Source organism: Miniopterus schreibersii, assembly GCF_964146895.1.
Source record: "Miniopterus schreibersii genome assembly, chromosome: 2".
In the NCBI taxonomy this organism is placed as follows: domain Eukaryota; kingdom Metazoa; phylum Chordata; class Mammalia; order Chiroptera; family Miniopteridae; genus Miniopterus; species Miniopterus schreibersii.
Genome location: NC_138102.1, coordinates 86,663,388 through 86,682,583, shown reverse-complemented (window position 1 = coordinate 86,682,583; position 19,196 = coordinate 86,663,388). Strand labels below are relative to the sequence as shown.

The 19,196-nt window shown below is 36.1% G+C and overlaps 1 protein-coding gene across 2 annotated transcripts in view; it reads right to left on the bottom strand.

The window, feature by feature from the left end:
* Positions 1–19,196, bottom strand: part of NBEA (neurobeachin) — an 817,699-nt gene that overhangs the window by 147,004 nt on the left and 651,499 nt on the right. For both annotated transcript variants that reach the window (XM_081128332.1, XM_081128333.1), the window contains 2 exons: positions 3,817–3,934; positions 3,398–3,500 (listed from right to left, as the gene is read on the bottom strand). In XM_081128332.1, the coding sequence (XP_080984458.1) occupies positions 3,398–3,500; positions 3,817–3,934 (221 nt within the window). The remainder of the gene's footprint in view (positions 1–3,397; positions 3,501–3,816; positions 3,935–19,196) is intronic.

Here is a 19,196-nt window from a genome sequence, read left to right as displayed (position 1 = left end):
GAGATAAAGGCGAAATTACACTCTGAAATAAAAAGTATTGAGTATCATAACAAATGGTGACCATTCAAAATAATTGACCCTATGACTATAACCAGCTGTATCCTTAGTAAGTGAAGAATATAATTAAATCCAAAATTAATTTATTGTACTGATGGTTAAAATAGAAAATACATTAATGAAGCAATGGTAATCAGTATGGAGTGCAGAAAATGGACAAGGGTTTTTCCTTCATTATGTAAGAGGGAAGGTATTATTCTTATGACCTATGTGGGTCACCTTGATAGAGGTCACAGAATAGAAATTATATAGAGAGTAAGCTATGATCTTTAGCAAGATAAATAACTTATCTAAATAAAAATCTTCCTATCTGTAACATTGAATAAGAATCCCCTTGTTTTTAAAATTTGGTTGTTTTAAGAATTAAGGGCAGAGAGCTCCCTTCTGCCATGTGAGGACAGAATGAAAAGAAGGCCATTTATGAACCAGAGAGTGAATCTCAGACACAAATCTGCCAGTTTCTTGATCTTAGACTTCCCAGCCTCCAGAACTGTGAGAAATAAATTCCTGTTGTTTATAAGTCCCTGCCTAATAAAAAAGAATTAAGGGAAAGAATACTTATAAGCTAAAACACTAAGTATAGTCCCTGGCATATGAGAAGTGCTCAGTAAATGATAGCTATGGATATTAATTAATTAATTAAAAGGGCATTCATTAGGCTATGCTAGTTTAATAAAAATATTCCCATTGTTCTAAGTCTTCATTAATTAAGCAACAACCTGATCTTTTTGGTAGGCTTGCCCAAGAAGTAGCCCAAATGATTTGTGAAGTCAATTATTCTGGCAGTATACCTGCCTTTGGATTTTATAATTTTTTGTTTATTTATAAATCAATCTCTTTATGGGTTTAGCTTAGAGTAAGTTTCCTAAAGTTCGATAAACTCTGCTTAAACCGACAAAACTCAATATCAAGAAAAGAAAACAAAGAATTAATCCCTTAGTGGTTCTATGAAGCTGGAAGGCTTCTTGTAGAAACCAGCATCATTCTTTTCTTTGACAATCTGCTAAATATAAAAAGGTCTTACATATCACACACATAAGTTTATAGAGGTATGTGTGTATTTACCCACCCACTTACCTGCCTATCTATATCTGTGTGTGTATGCTTGCATATATGTGCCTAGTGTTCATGTGTTTACAGTTTGACAAAGTACCTTCACTTTATGATCTTAAGACATTTGTAAAACATCTCTATGCTAAGATACTGCCTTAATTTTATAGCAAATGAGAGTGCCATTCCTATTCCCTAGTGTTGTTCATTTTTTCAGCTAATATGTGGTGAGTTCTTACTAAGTACCTGGCTCTGTGACTGTTACCCAGTGGGTAAATAACAGGTCTATCTAAGCCAAGATGTTCTTCTAACCCCCATCTATTATACAAACTGAATTTCTGAAAATATTAAGAAACTACAAATGAGTTGAGTGTCTGGTCAGGGAACCAAGAACAATAAAAGAGTATTTTAAGATAGAACGGTTGTGTGAAGTAACAGCAGAACCAAAACTACTGAACATCTATTTTGTTTCCATTTTTTCTATCAAGAATAATGATTTTCCAAAAGTCAAAAAGACTGAATGTGGTTAAAAAGAAAATAATACTCATAATAGGTAAGGAAGATAGTAAAAGAGCTTCTGTTTTGAATTAATTCAGGTCCAGACAAGTTGAAGAGTATTGAAGGAAATCACACACATGTCATTGAGAAACCCTTACTGATAATTTTTGAAGAATCATGGTCACTGAGAAAGATGCCAAGGGGCAGATTATTTTTAAAAAGGAAATAGAACTACTCATGAGTTCATAATGTCAATTCTTGAAAAAATTCTTGAATTGATGATTAAACAGTCTGTAAGCACCAGGGAAAGGAAGTAGTGATTACCATCAGTCAGCTTAGATTCAATAAGACCGAGTTTTGCAAAACTAACTTCATTTCCTTGATAGATTAAATGCATTTTTTTCTTTTGACCTGTATTTTATATAAGTATTTCATTAGCTACTAGTGACTTAACTTAATCTTGTCAGTCTACTGGCAAATATCTTGAGCATATGCATACATGCCAGTAAACTGCTATTACACTGTAAGCTTAAAGAGAATAGATACACCACAATGCAAGGTAATTTCAGTTGAGTAGCACTTAAAAAACACCTCTACAATTAGGTACTGTGCTAGGTCCTATACATTTAAAGATAAATAAGACACCATCCTTGTCTTTAAATGTCTGTAGCCTACTTAAGGGAAGACAGACAAAGATTAGTTTTCCTTTCTGTCCATACAGTGCTGTGCAATAATTCCCAGGGACTTAACTTGTTTACCCAAAGCTGTTATTTCTTTCTTCCTTGCCAAAAGACACCTTACTTTTTTCAGGTAGGAGATAGCAAGGAGTTCAGAGGTATATTTTTCCCTGAATTCTATGGGATGATTGGGCTAAGCCAGTAAATATACTCCTCTTTGACAGTGATTGTTTTAGGGGTGGGAGGGTGAACCCATTCCGGCCAAAAGGATTTGAATTAAAGATTGCTGGAGGTTTCTGAGAAATATATTCTTTCCTAAAACATGAACGCTCTAAGAGAAATGCTCTAAGAGAAATTGTGTCTTTCACCTACTTTATTGCAGTTGTCTGAAGATGTGTCTGGAGCAGTAGTGGTTATTTTGCGAGTATGTGGCCAACTAAGAGTCCTAACATCACTGAACCTCTCAGCCAATACTTCTCCAGATCTTTTATATTAAAAACAAAAGCTAAAAAGCAAAGAACTCTATCTTTTAAGCCACATTTAGTCATGCATTCAGTTACTTGGAGCCAAAAACTGACTAATTGATATTAGTGATACACAAAATTTACTGTTTTCTACTTAGATTAGTATCCTCAATAAAATACGATTTCAAAATGATGTTTTAAAAATACCAAAATTAAAAATTTAGGACATAGTTAAAACCACACCATAATTAATCTCAATAAACTTTAGGAATTTTATTACTTTAATGAAGAAATATTTATAAGAACAATTTATATGATATTGCATTATAATTACAAACATCATGAGGCTTTTAGTATGTTTCTTGTAAGAGCATAAGCAAAATGTCTTAATTATATACTAGCTATGATTTCAATCAATATTTTGCTTCCTCATTTATATATGTATTATATAAAAAGTATGCCCTAACTATTCTGTCATTCTTAAAATAGTTGTTTTCATAAGCTCTTTCCCTACAAATAACCTGTAAAGAAAGAAAATTCCTTGGTTCTCAGAATAATTATAATGGTATAACCCTATAAATATTTCTGTCTTATTAAAAATGAAATATGTTTTCTAAAACCCATAGATAACATATAACATGATACAATTACCTGGCTTGTGGCAAACCATAGCTGGTCCCTACTCCAACCCGAGGTAAGCTATAGACAACTTTTTTTACAGTTGCTTGATCAGGGAAATTAAACATAACTGAGGCTGTGAAAAGAAGTAAAAATATGATTTAGAAAAGCACAGGAGAGCAAACCATCAATTTCAGAAATCATTTTCAAGTGCTTATCATCATTTATTTGTAAAGGTAATATATCTTCATGGAAATCACTTTTCTGTATAACTTTATCCTTGAGAAATCTTGGATTAACATTTCTAAACATATTACTGCTTTTTAATTTTTGTTTTACTGAGGGCTTTCAGAGAGAAATGCAGCAGAAAAAATCAAGACAGAATTACACCACGCAAATGAACAGCATTCAAACATGAGTACCTTTTCTTTCAAAATATTTAGGGGACTTACTTCGGTTTGCCATAAATACTTCCAAAGCAGTGTTTTGTAGAAGATAACGTCTTGAGAATACAGCTCTTATCTCGCTGAACATCCATTTTCCATGAAGTCCTTCAGTGTATGCAAGGACCTAAAATAAATAGTTTAAAGGAAAGTGTCAATTAGTAAAATATGTGTTTAAAATTTAGTCTCACAATATCTTAGGGAGTGCTATAAAGAAGTCAGTAATTAGGGATCATCTTCATGAATTCATTATATATCATAACATTGTCAATCATTTAATTCTATATATTTGCAAAATTCTACCTTTCTTAATTTTCTTAATTGGTTCATTAGGAAATGAAGAGGCAAAAAAGTCTTATGTTCAATATGATCCTGTGACTTAAAACAGAAAATGTATTATAACTTTTTGATCTTGTATATAATTAATTGGCCCAGTTACATGACATAACTGTTGGTTATTTTGCAATACCTTCTTTCCATCTCCTTTCTTGCTTAAAGAAACCCCAGTTATCCCTGAAGTGTCCATGCGGTCAACTCCAGGTAATGAATCATGATTGATCTAAGCTGGAGGTCAGGAAACATTTTTGGTAAAAGGCCAAACAGTATTTTCAGGCTTATAGTACGTTATGACTACTCAGCTTTGCTACTGTACCATGAAAGCAGCCACAGACAATGTGTAAATAAACAGTCATGGCTGTGCTCCATTAAAACGTTATTAACAACAACAGGGGTAGCCTGAACTGGCCCCAAGGCCAGAGTGTGGCTAATCTATGGTCTCAGCCACTATCATGACAAAGTTATTTCTTGTTTTCCCAAATTTCCTTACAACTAGGGGTAGGGACATTTGACCTTCCACTGCCTAATGAGAATAAAACCAAAGTCAGCTAAGAATGTTTCAGAAAAGCTGATAAAAAGTCATATATAGCAAGCATAATCCTGTCCCCTTCTTCCTTGAAAGATGTGATGGCAGAAACTGCAGCCGCGTCACATAACTGAAAGAAAGGCCACAGGAATCGGGTAGAGGTTGGCCCTAATAATGAGCTACTGAAACAATCTCAGCAATGGCCCATATGTGTGAACTTTTTGTTACACAATACAGGTAAGTTCATATTTGATTAAACCACTAGAGTCAAATTTACAACAAACACATTCCTTCCTGAAACACTAATGTATACTAACAATACATAAACACATTTTCTACTTGCATTGGTTTACTCTGTATAATCTACTACATTTATATTTGCTTTGGTGAAAATCGAAACTAGTCATTGAGTTTTATGTACATGATATTCCTCAAGCTTTGAAAACAAGTTATGAAGTTCCTTTGTACATTTCCTTTCTCCAGAAATTGTGTGTGTATGTATGTGTGTGTGTGTACACACATACACAAAATATGTAATCTATTGGTCTTTTTATTTTTTGAAAATTCCATTTTTAACTCCTTAATTCAGTTTTTTTCTTTCCCTAGACACCGGAAGGTTTTTGGAGGCAGGCAGACATCTATTTAAATCCTAAGCCATTTTGGAGCCTATCAGACTCTTATTTAAATCTTGGTTCTCGCCTGGCTGGGCGTGGCTCAGTGGTTGAGCTTCGACCTGGGATCCAGGCGATCGGGGTTTGATTCCTGGTCAGGGCACATGCCCGGGTTGCGGGCTGCAGCCGATCAATGACTCTCTCATCATTGATGTTTCTGCCTCTCTCTCCCTCTCCTTTCCTCTCTCTCAAATCAATAAAGATATATTAAAAGAAATAATAATGATAAATTTTGGTTCTCCTTTTTTCTAGCTCTAAGGACTTGGAAAATTATTTAACTCCAGCTGAATTTTGGTATCTGAAGAAGTGGTATCTATTACTGGTTAGTTTAAGTGAAGACAATAAAAGTAAAGTGCATGGCCTTAGCTATTATTTAAGTTCTGTTCATGAGTTTATATGCCATTGTTGTCGAATATAATGTTACAAATGTCTTCTAGTTTCTAAATGCAAAACGTTTTATACATTTCACAAAAGAGTAATAGTGACTTGTCACAATTTATATTTACAAATTCATAGTTGGGTGCAATGGCTTCCAGATTTGAATTTCATATACCAGTATAATTTTTTTTTAATGGAAAGAATACTAAAAATGGTTATATATTTTTTTGTCAATTAGGAAAAATTTTAAGACAAATAAAACAGCCACAACAACAAAAACTATCTTTTATTATGACCACTATTTCACTAAAAAAATAAAATTTTAAAACCATTTAAAAACTCAGATAGTAAAATGAGTATAATATCAAAAAAAAGAAGATTTTCCCATGAAAGATGTGTTGGCACCCTTATATTGAAACCAGTGTGCCAGGAGGATAAAGATACACACACACACACACACACACACACTCATATTTTTACTTATTTTTCTCCTTGGGAACTATGATGTAATAAATATTTGATCAATTATTCCTTTCCATTAGCACATTATCAGTTTATTTTACTCAAAGCAGGCAGGTTGCTTACAAACACAGAAGTTAGTCTGACTGCTTAACTGTTCTATGTCTTACTAAAAATGCCAGTTATCAATTTATTGCTTTCCAGAACCAAGTTCACCATTAATTGCTTGATCTATGAAAATGAATCTGTGCCCTTTGTTTTTCCTTTCTATCTGGAACAATGTTAAACTTTGTTAGGAAAGGACACTGAAGAGGCAATGCAAGAGGAAGGGGTTTTCTCCCTGGTTCTGGTGTTCACTCAGCAGGTTCCTGCAAAGTGTGGGGGCCTCTCCTCTGTCTGGTTCCTGCAGTGTATGGTTGCAAACAGTACCCAGTGACTGGCAGTTTCCTCCTGTATTCCCTCTGTTCCAGCCAGTTTTGAAGCAGAGTGCCTCTGGTGAGAAGCCTCCCAGGAACAACTTCCAGAGGACAGTGCTCACCCAGCAAGGCACCAGAGTAACTTCACCATTTAGTGAGTAGCCATGCCCTCCCCAACAAGGCCTGGGGGGCCTCTTTCCTTGGGTTTAACATCAGCTCTAAGGGTAGTGGCTGCTCCTTTCATATGCTGTTCCAAACACATATATATGTTTAGAGTTCTTTTTATTTCTTACTAACCATTCCCTTGTTACTCCAGTTTCCTGTTATACTTTATATTATAATTATTCATATTACACATTCCTTCTTCAAATTGCTAAATGGTTTCTCGCTTCTGATTGGATCCAGACAGACAAACAAACTCTTCTATCAGTTCTCCTACCAACACTTTCTTTTTCCTTTTAAAAAACTTTTATTGAATTTATTGGGGTGACATTGGTTAATACAATTATATAGGTTTAAGGTGTACAGTTCTATAATACAACATCTGTATACTGCACTGTGTTCACCATCCAAGTCAAGTCTCCTTGCATCATCATTTATCCCCACTTACCCTGTTAGATGCCCCCCAACTCCCCTTTCCCTCTGGGAATCACCATACTGTCGTCTGTGCCTATGAGTTGTTGGGTTTTTCTTGTTGTTGTTGCTTAATCCCTTCACCATTTTCACTCAGCCCCTCAAACCCCTCCCCTACGCCAGGCATCAGTCTGCATATATATGTCTGTTTATATTTTGTTTGTTAGTTTATTTTGTTCATTAGAATCCACATATGAGTGAAATCACATGGTACTTTTCTTTCTCTGACTGGCTTATTTCACTTAGCATAATGCTCTTCAGGTCCATCCATGCTGTCAAAAAAGGTAAGATTTCCTTTTTTTTTTTTTTGACATTAGAGTAGCATTCTATTGTGTAAATGTACCACAGCTTTTTTATCCACCCTTCTACTGATGGACACTTGGGCTATCAAATCTGGCTATTGTAAATAATGTTGCAGTAAGCATAGGGGTGCACATATTCTTTCAAATCAGTGTTTCAGGATTTTTTTGGGTATATTCCCAGAAGTGGAATTGCTGGGTAATAAGGCAGTTCCATTTTTAGCTTTTTGAGAAAACTCCATACTGTTTTCCACAGTGGCTGCGCCAATCTGCATTAATTCTCCACATCCTAACCCCCACTTGCTGTTTGTTGATTTGTTGATGGTAGCCATTCTGACAGATGTGAGGTAATATCTCATTGCGGTTTTAATTTGCATCTTTCTGATACTAGTGACTTTGTGCATCTTTTCATATGCCTATTGGCCACCTGTATGTCCTCTTTTGAGAAGTGCCTATTCAGGTCCTTTGTCCATTTTTTAACTGTATTGTTTGGGGTTTTTTGGTGTTGAGTCACATAAGTTCTTTATAAATGTTGGATATTAACCTCTTATCATATGTATCATTGACAAATATGTTCTACCATTCGGTGGGTTGTCTTTTCATTTTGCTGGTTTCGTTTGCAAAAACTTTTTAGTTTGACGTAAGTCTCTTTTGTTTATGTTTTCTTTTGTTTCCCTTGCCCAAGGAGATATATCTCCAACCACCACTTTCTTAGCTCCAGGCTGGGACCACAGCAGTCCTCAGGGACCCTCAGGAGCAAGATAAAAGGATACTGAGTTAATCAGAGGAACTCAGTAAAGCCTGGAGGTAAGGAGAGAGAATAAAATTAAAATAAAATTATTTTGCTAGTAGCCCATAAACTGCAGGGAAGCAAATTCCAAAAGATACATCCAAAGGTAGGAGGTATTCTGAACAAGGGCAGCATAATCTGAATAAGCATATAGCCCTTACCAAAAGGTCATGGAAAGGAAAATTATATATATATAACCTCTTATAACTTGATTAAAAATATGCCTACTTATTTTATAGTCATCTATAATGACTATAATTAAGATTTTAAAATCCCTAAAAAGGGCTGATAAAAGACAATATTCTGAGCTGGTCAAAAATTCTCTGCCAGGAAAACCAGTAGGGCCTGGAGTCCTCTTCTTTTTTTACAGCAAGTGACCTCCTGCTTTCCCTTTTTCTTGTTTACTTCAAGATTGATTATGAAATAAAACTCTCCTAAAATTTTTTTATTATTATTTTTTATATCCTCTCCTATGAGCTTGCCTTTCCTGGAATCCAGTGTAGAGTTACCATGTACTAACCTCTACTGTCTCTTCTGTTACATCATTTTGTTTTCATTCTGTGCATGGCATTTATTTATTTTCTCATTTGTTTGTTTTTCATCTGTTCCTTTCTTGTGACATGGAAGTTCCAAAAGAAGAAGACCCTCATCTATCTTATTTATTGTTCAATGCACAGTGCATAAAATATTGCCTGGCACATGTGTGCTCCATTTATATTTGTTGGTTGAATAAATCACTAAGAGAAACTGACAAAGATAATACATATGGGGAAGATTACAAGGTACCATATAAAGTGTGTTCATTTCTGACTCCTTTGCTGAACTGGAAAAACACTTCCAGTTTGGCTTTCTAACTTCTCATGTTTATATTCTTATGGTGGAGCCCATTTAAGATTTAATGAAGACCTAAAAAAGCAATCTAAACAGCAGAACTGGTTCCTCTTCTTCAGTAGTTTAATTTGCACCCTTGAGAAACTCTAGACGAGGTTAGTCCCCATCCTGAAAGACCCTGGGCCGCAGAAAATGGTTTCTTTCACTGTAGAGGAGTTACGGAAAGTCATTAGGCTATGCTATGGCATTTTGACTTTATAGATTGATGCCTCTCACATAAGAATATGTATATAGAAATGTGTCAAAAAATATCATTTGGCACTCTTCTTGACCATCAATTTTATTTTTTAGTGAAATTAACACAGATAGGCTGGAAAATAAAATGTAACAAATGATGAACTATTGAGATAAAACACTAGCATTCAAGTAAATTTTGTAATTGCTATGGACTTCCTTGAACTCTAACCAAGTCTCCTTCACTCTCTGGTGCTCATGGGCAATGAGAAAGCCTGGACACTCAGAAGGAGGGTCACCTAGTGAAATTTCATCAACACTCTCCAGCAGCATATAGAGGGCAAAGTAGAGGTTTTGAGACTGAAATCAGAGTAACCAGTTAGGATACTACTTCAGGCAAGTGATGAGGAGTTTTGTCAATTTCTACATATTTCAGAAATGTAAAGAAATATCATTTATAGTTGATTATCACCGAGTTTATGGCACATTTCTATAAAAATCTGGGCATCCAGCCCAAGTCTGAAACTTGAGCTGGTACTATAATGTTGCCTGTATTTTATTTACAGCTTTACTAGTTACATGATGTTCTATAAGTTTCAGTACCTTTTATAATAACTCTTTATATTTGTTTTTCATTATAGACCAGGATAGTTTTCTAAACTATGGAAGTACTTTCATCTATACTTGAGGTTTTATGGTTTTTAGGTCGACCTTTCCATATCATCTGGTTTGTGCCTGCCTGCTTCTCCAAATTATTTAACATACCATGAAATCTAATCAACAAATGCTAATTACCCATTCAGTATCACTTTCTGAAAACCGAACAAAAGTCATTTTTATTACATCACATAGGTCATAAACAAGAATATTAAAGCATTTTGATTCCAAATCTTATAGAATTTTGTGATTCTTCTTAAGTGATCACTGAACTAATTTGAACTGTTTAGTATCCAAATAAAGTGAAGGGAGAAAGAGTTCATACTGGCCTTGTACCCTGAGGTCCACCCCTCTCCCTTAGGAGCTGAAGCACACAGGAAGCAACAGAAAACAAATGTAACAGAGGCTCCTGGTAAACTGCCTTGCCTAAATATGTGTGCTTAACACATATTATTTGATGATATTTTTGAAGAAAAAGAGGGTTGCTGTGCACTCATGTGTATCAGACATGTATATATTGTCAGAAACACATATATGTCTGTCAAATCAGTTACATCTTTTCTTCCTTTTAAGGTTAATATTGCACAATGTAAAAAGTACTTGTTTAGGCCCTGGCCAGGTAACTCAGTTGGTTAGAGCATCGTCCCGCTACACCAAGGTGCAGGTTTGATTCCCGGTCAGGGCACATATAAGAGTCAACCAATGAATGCATAAATAAGTGGAACAACAAGTTAGTATTTCTCTCTATATATCTCTCTCTCACTCTCTCTTCCTCTCTCTCTCAAGAAAAAAAATTAAGTACTTGTTTTTTTTTTAAATTATGTTTTTATTAATTTGAGAGAGAGAGGAAGGGGCGGAGAGACAGAAACATCGATGAGAGACAAATATCAACATAGGCTGCCTCTCACATGACCCCTACTGGGGTTCAAGCCCGAAACCTGGGTGGGTACCCTGACTGGAAATCCAACTGATGACCTCCTGGTGCATGGGTCAACGCTCAACCACTGAGCAACACTAGCCGTGCTTAAGTACTTGTTTAATGATAACTTGCTGATCTCAAATCATCTAACACATTTATCAAAACAATTATTAAAATAGTTTTTCTTTGAAAATGAAAAATATAAATTTTGCTTTATTATGTTTTATGTTAAGAATTAATGAAAACGCTTCAGAAGGCTAGACAGAAATGTTCTGTTTAATGTTCATGAGGTCATCAAATCTAACAAATTGCAGCTTTAACAGTTTAATTAGAAAGCATTTAGCACAAGGTAAAGTTATAAAACTCAATTATTTTTCTAATTCTGTATAAATTATCAATGATTTTGGATATAACAAATATATTTAAGATAGAATAGCTTAAAAGTAATTTCAGGTTTACATGCATACATGATCTTCCTTGCTCTTTTTGCCATCTGCCAGCTAAATAAAGAGGATTCAAAGTCCCAGAAGGAAAGCCAAACCACAAGATGAATGGAGCTTGGGTTCTAAAATGACCATGTGGAGGACCTTCTCTGGCTGATACATGTTGTGGTACAGGGGTAAGAATGTAAGGAGCAGCAAGATGTGTGGAACTCCCTCCTCCTAGTTCTTTCCACATCTTGGTAATGCTATTTCCTCACCAAAGGCATAGAGGAATATAAGATATAAGAAATATTTGAAGATTATGAAAAAATTAAAATAACACCACAATGCACTAGCCTTGCAATAACCAACTTTAGGCAATACAATAGCTTCCCAAGAGGTAAGTTAGGTATGCATAATTTAACAGAGTAAGTTTCTAGACCCTCAGCTTCTTAAAATCTATCTGCCTGAGAATGAACCAGTGAGGGAAGTATAGGTTCTCTTTTCCAATCTCCCTTTTTGGAAGCAGCTCAAGTGTCCATCAGTAGAAGGGTGGATAAAAAAGCTGTGGTACATTTACACAATAGAATGCTACTCTAATGTAAAAAAAAAAGGAAATCTTACCTTTTTTGACAGCATGGATAGACCTGAAGAGCATTATGCTAAGTGAAATAAGCCAGTCAAAGAAAGAAAAGTACCGTGTGATTTCACTCATATGTGGATTCTAATGAACAAAATAAATTCACAAGCAAAATAGTGACAGACTCATAGATAGAGAGCAGGCTGACAACTGTGGGAGGGTTAGAGGGTGGAGGTATTGAACAAAAAAGACAAAAACAAAAAAAACCTCATGGAAATGAACAACAGAATGGTGATGGCGGGTGGTGGGGGTTGGGGTGGGAGTATGGACAGAGGTGTGGGAGGGTATGGGGGGATAAATGGTGATGGAAAAAAAATGGTGATGGAGAAAGATGGGTGATGACAGAATATCCAAATTACTATACTACTGGATATATTTTATTAAGTTGATTATATATGAAAAGTGAAGTAACAATTTTATTTTAAAAGTAATCAATATTTAGAACATACTGAATACTACATCTTTTAAAATAAGTCTTTAAACTTATGAAAAATTTCAGATGTTGACTTAAACATGTGTAAGGCAGTATAGTTTCCTAAAATTCATATACAGGGTGGGTAAAACAAAAGTTAGAGTACAAGTGCAAGAGACCAGCTATACACAATACAGAAATCCTGAAATGTATGCTGGAAAAGGCTCACTTTAGCCTTTTATCCAAATAATTAATAATGAATACAATCATCAGAATAAAACTGTTAGGGGTAGACACCATAATCAGTAAAATCTAAGATAGACCAAAAAATTGATCATTGAGTCAAATCTTTTCATAAAATTAACATAGAAAAATAATTAATCTTGATGAAAATATATAATTCAGTAATATGAAACTAAAAATGGGAAAAACTTAAAATGACAACTGTGGATGAGATCCAAGATGACGGCAGACTGGGTGAAAACTACACTGACACTTCCCGGGACAAATCTGGATTTAAAACTAAAACATAGAAAAACCATCCTGAAAACCAACTGAAGACTAGCTATAGAGCACCCTCATAACCAAGGAGGAAAAGTGGAGACCACACAGGCTGGTAGGAAGTGCAGACATGAGAGGGCTGGCTGGGCTCCCACAGGCAGCAGCTAAAAGTCAGAGGGATATCTCAGCTGTGGGCGGTTCCCACTGAGAACTCTGGGGCCTAAACCCCAGGATGGGCTTCCCAGCCAAGAGCACCAGAACTGAGAAAGGTGCCCCCATAACATCTGGCTGTGAAAAGCAGCTGGGTTTCTGTCTGCCAGGGAGAGGCAGCTGGAACAGCGGGCACCCTCTTAAAGAGCCAACTCACAATGTTTCCTGTGCAGCCACTACCTTGGGCTCTGGAGGAGTGTGAGTGGAGTAGACTGGAGCTGTGTGGGGAGAGTCTGGGGTTGTGGGCTCTGGAGAGAGAGATCAGGGGATGCCCTTCCGGATTCCTGTGTCGAGTCATTCTCCCATACTGTGGGGAACATCTTTCTTTGGCTGTGAATTTTTGGCTTTTGCCTGAGGGGGGAAGCAATTGACCAACCCTGCTGGAAAGTCTCTCGCCCTGCCTGGAGGGGTTTCTACATACTGAGGCTTAAAGGACTGATAAAATAGCCAGCCACCACACCCTGTGGAGCTTCTACAGGCTGAGGCTCATTAAGAGAATCAGATTAATCAGTCTGCAGGCAGAGGCAGACCTCAGGGTGCTTTGAGTCTGTGCCTGATCTGTTTTGGGACCAGGGCCTTAGAAAAGCGGACTTTGGAGTGCATCTTGGTCATGTCAAAATGCACCCAGCCCAGCAGTGGAGACCTCAAGCCTGGGGTTGTTGATAGCCCCAAAAAGGGTTCTTAGGGCCAGTCACAAACTGGGTATGACATTGGCCTATACCAGAGACCCTTCAAAAAGACTGAGAGGCCTAGCCGATCTACCTAACACTTAAAAACAAATCCCAAAAAGTAGCCAAAATGGGGAAACCAAAAAACAAGCCCCAAATGAAAGAACAAGAGAAGTGTCCAGAAAAAGAGTGAAATAAAATGGAGATAAGCAGTCTCTCAGATATAGAGTTCAGAATATGATTGTAAGGATGGTTACAGCATGAAAAAAGATATTGAAACTGTGAAAAATGACCTGTCAAAAATGAAGAATAACATAGCAGAAATAAAGAATATATTGGAAGAAATAAACAGCAGATTAGAGGAAGCTGAGGATTGTATCAGTGAATTAGAAGACAGGGTAAAAAATCACTCAATCAGAGACCCAAAAACAAAAAACAATTAAAAAACAGGAGGACAGTCTAAGGGAGCTGTGGAACAGCATGAAATGTAACAATGTTTGTATAATAGAAGTGCCAGAAGAGGTCGAAAATAAGCAGGGGTTAGAGAACCTGTTTGATGAAATAATGGCAGAAAATTTTCGTAAACTGGTCAAGGAAAAAGTCACACAAGTTCTGGAAGCACAGAGAGTCCCAAGGAAGAAGAATCTAAAGAGGCTCATGCTCAGATACATCATAATTAAAATGCCAAGAATCCAAGACAGAGAAAAAATCTAAAGGAAGCTAGAGAAAAGCAATCTGTTACCTACAAAGGAGTCCCCATAAGGCTGTTATCTGACTTCTCATCAGAAACTCTACAGGCCAGAAGGGAATGGCATGAAGTATTCAAGGTAATGCAAAACAAGGATGTGAAACCAAGACTACTCTATCCATCAATTTTATCAATCAAGTCAGATGGTGAAATAAAGAGCCTCGCAGAAAAAAAAATTAAAAGACTTTATCACTACAAAACCAGCATTACAGGAAATATTAAAGAGACTTCTATAATTAGAAGTAGAAATAAAGAGAATAAGAAATTTAGGCATAAAGAAACAAAATGGTAGTAGGTAAGTATCTTTCAATAATAACCTTACACGTAAATGGATTAAATGCCCCAATAAAAAGATATAGGGCGGCTGAATGGATAAGAAAACATGACCTAACTATACACTGTCTACCATAGACCCACCTCAGAACAAAAGACTCACACAGGATGAGAGTGAAGGGATGGAAAAAATTTTTCCATGCAAATGGAAATGAGAAAAACAGCTGGGGTAGCAGGACTCATATAGGAAAAATAGACTTCAAAATGAAGACCACAACGAGAGACAAGAAAGGTGATTACATAATAATAGAGGAATCAATCCAAGAAAAGTATATAACCCTGATAAACATATGTACCCAACATAGGAGCACCTACATTTGTTAAAAAAAAAAAAACTTCTAGAGGACTTTAAGGGAGAGATCGACAGCAATACAGTCATACTAGGGGACTTTAACACCCCACTGACTTCACTGGATAGGTCTTCCAGAGAAAAAAATCAACCAGTAAACAGTGACCTTAAATGACATACTAAATCAGATGGACTTAATTGACATTTATAGGACACATTCTACCCCAAAGCTGCAGAATATACATTCTTCTCAAGTGCACATGGGACATTCTCAAAGACAGACCACATGTTAGAACACAAAACAAGTCTCTACAAGTTCAAGAAGACTGAAATCACATCAAGCATCTTCTCAGACGATAGTGGCATGAAATTAGAAATCAACTACAATAAAAACACTAATAGATATTTCAACACTTGGAGGTTGAAAAGCATGTTTTTAAACAATGAATGGGTTACCAAAGACATCAAGAAAGAAAGACAAATCTTCCTGGAAACAAATGAAAATAAACCCACAACTCCAAACCTATGGAACACAATGAAAGCAGTCCTGAGAGGGGGGTTCATAGCACTACAAGTCTACCTCAAAAAAGAAGAAAAAAATCTAATAGACTCTCTAACCCTAGAACTTAAAAACTTAGAAAGAGAACAACAAGAAAAGCCCAGAGTAAGCAGGAGGAAAGAAATAATAAAGATCAGAACAGAAATAAATGACATAGAGACCAAAAAAAGTTACAAAAGGTCAATGAAATCAAGAGCTGGTTCTTTGAAAAGGTAAACAAGATTGAGGAACCTTTAGCCAGGCTCATCAATAAACAAAGATAGAGGACCCAAATAAACAAAATCAGAAATGAAAAAGGTGAAGTAAAAACTGACCCAACAGAAATACAAAGGACTGTGAAAAAATATTGAGAACAACTACCTGCCACCAAGCTGGACAACCTGGATGAAGCAGATAAAGTCCTAGAACAATACAACCTTCCAAAACTCAATCAGGAAGAGTCCAAAAGTCTAAATAGGCCACTAACTGCTGATGAAGTTGAAGCAGTAATAAAAGGGCTCCCAGCTCACAAGAGCCCTGGCCTGGATGGCTTCACAGGGGAGTTTCACCAGAGATTCAAAGAAGAATTAACACCTATCCTCCTCAAACTATTTCAAAAAATCCAAGAGGAAGGAACATTTCTAAACTCTTTTTATGAGGCCAGCATTAGCCTAATTCCAAAACTAGATAAAGACACTACAAAGAAAGAAAATTACAGGTCAATATCCCTGATGAACACTGATGCCAAAATCCTCAATGAAATATTAGAAAATAGGATCCAGCAATATATTAAAAAGATCATACACCATGACAAGTGGGATTTCTTCCAGGGATGCAAGGCTCCTACAATATTAGCAAAGCAATAAACGTGATACATCACATAAGCAAACTGAAAGAAAAAAAATCACATAATCATATTCATAGATGCACAAAAAGCATTCAGTACACTCCAACACCCATTTTTGATAAAAACTCTCAGCAAAGTGGGAATAGAGGGATCATACCTCAACGTAATAAAGGTCATATATGACAAACCTACAGCCAACATCATACTCAATACGTAAAAACTAAAACCATTTCCCCTAAGAACAGGATCAACACAGGGGTATCCACTTTCACCACTCTTATTCAGCATAGTACTGGAAGTCCTAGCCATAGCAATCAGACAAGAAGGAAACATAAAAAACATCCAAATTGGAAAGGAGGAAACAAAACTGTCATTATTTGCAGATGACATGATATTGTACATAGAAAATCCTAAAGACTCCACCAAAAAACTACTAGATTTAATAAATGAAATCAGCAAGGTAGCAGGATACAAAATTAACAACTAGAAATCAATGGCACTTTTATACACCAATAATGAACTCTCAGAAAGAGAAACTAAAAAAAAATACCATTTACCATTGCAACTAAAAAGATAAGATACCTAGGAATAAACTTAACCAAAGATGTCAAAGATCTTTATTCAGAAAACTTTAGAACATTGAAAAAAGAAACAGAGGAAAATACAAACAGATGGAAAAATATACCATTTTCATGGATTGGAAGAATTAACATCATTAAAATGTCCATACTACCCAAAGCAATCTATAGATTCAATGCAATCCCTATTAAAATGCCAACAGCATATTTCACAAATTTAGAGCACACACTTTGAAAATTTATATGGAACCAAAAGCACTACAAATGGCCAAGGCAGTGTTGAGGAAGAAGAACAAAGTTGGAGGGATCACAACACCAGATATCAAGTTATACTACAAAGCCACTGTAATCAAAACAGCCTGGTACTGGCACAAGAACAGACATATAGATCAGTGGAACAGGACAGAGAACCCAGAAATTGACCCACGCCAGTCTGGTCAGTTAATATTTGACAAAGGAGGCAAGAACATACAATGCAGTAAAGACAGTCTCTTCAATAAATGGTGCTGGGAAAATTGGACAGGTACATGCAAAAAAATGAAACTAGACCACCAACTTACACCATACAGAAAAGGAAATTCAAAATGGATAAAAGACTAAATGTAAGGCATGAAACCATAAGAATCCTCAACAAGAACATAGGCAGCAACATCTCAGACATCTGAGGTAGCAATATGTTTGCTGATACATCTCCTAGGGCAAGAGAAATTAAGGAGAAAATAAACAAATGGGACTGCATCAAAATATAAAGCACAGCAAAAGAAACCATCAACAAAATGAAAAGGGAGCCCCCTGTATGGGACAACATATTTGCCAATGACACACCAGACAGAGGGTTAGTATCCAAAATATATAAGGAACTAATACAGCTTAACAAAAGGAAAACAAGCAATCTAATTAAAAAATGGGCAAAGGACCTAAATAGACACTTCTCCAAAGAGGACATACAAATGGCTAAGAGACATATGAAAAAATGCCTAATGTTACTAATCATCAGAGAGATGCAAATTAAAACCACAATGAGGTATCACCTCACACCCGTCAGAATGGCTACCATCAGCAAATCAACAAACTACAAGTGCTGGCAAGGGTGTGGAGAAAAGGGCACCCTAGTACACTGCTGGTGAGAATGCAGACTGGAGCAGCCGCTATGGAAAGCAGTATGGAGTTTCCTCAAAAGATTAAAAATTGAGCTGCCATTTGACCAGGTAGTCCCATTTCTAGGAATATATCCTAAGGAACCTGAAACACCAATCAGAAATAATTTATGCACCCTATGTTCACAGCAGCACAATTTACAATAGCTAAGATCTGGAAACAGCCTAAGTGTCCATCAGTAGATGAGTGGATAAAAAATGTGTGGCACATTTACACCATGGAATACTATCCATCTGTAAAAAAGAAGAATCTTTTATCCTTTGATACAGCGTGGAGGGATCCAGAAAGTATTATGCTAAGTGAAATAAGCCAGTCAGAGAAAGACAAGTACCACATGGTCTCACTTACATGTGGGATATAATGAACAAAATAAACTGATGAACAAAGTGGATCCAGAGACATAGAAATATGGAACAGAATGAGGGATCTCAGAGGAAAGGTGGGGAGGGGGGAGTGGTTGGGGAGAGATTGATCAAATAACTTGTATGTTTATAAGCATAATCCATGGGCACAGACATTGGTATGGGTTAAGCTTGGGGATGGGATGGTTGCGGGGTGGAGGGGATCAATGGGGTTAAAAAGGGGACATCTGTAATATTCTCAACAATAAAGAAAAAGAAACTTAAAAAAAAAAAAAAAAGAAAAAAAATTGAGACAACTTAAATGGCCACATAATATTCCAAAGGATGGTAATTATATAAATTACTTTGCCATTTCCCTTGTTGAATATTTAGGTGTTTTCAATATTCATTGTTATAAGAGTATAATAAATATATCTGCAAATGAAAAAAAATGACTTAACTCTGAAGAACAATAATCAAGAAATTAAGTCGCAGTTTTTGAGAAAATACATTTTTCATGAAAATTAAGCAATATGTAATATATTGCTATATTTC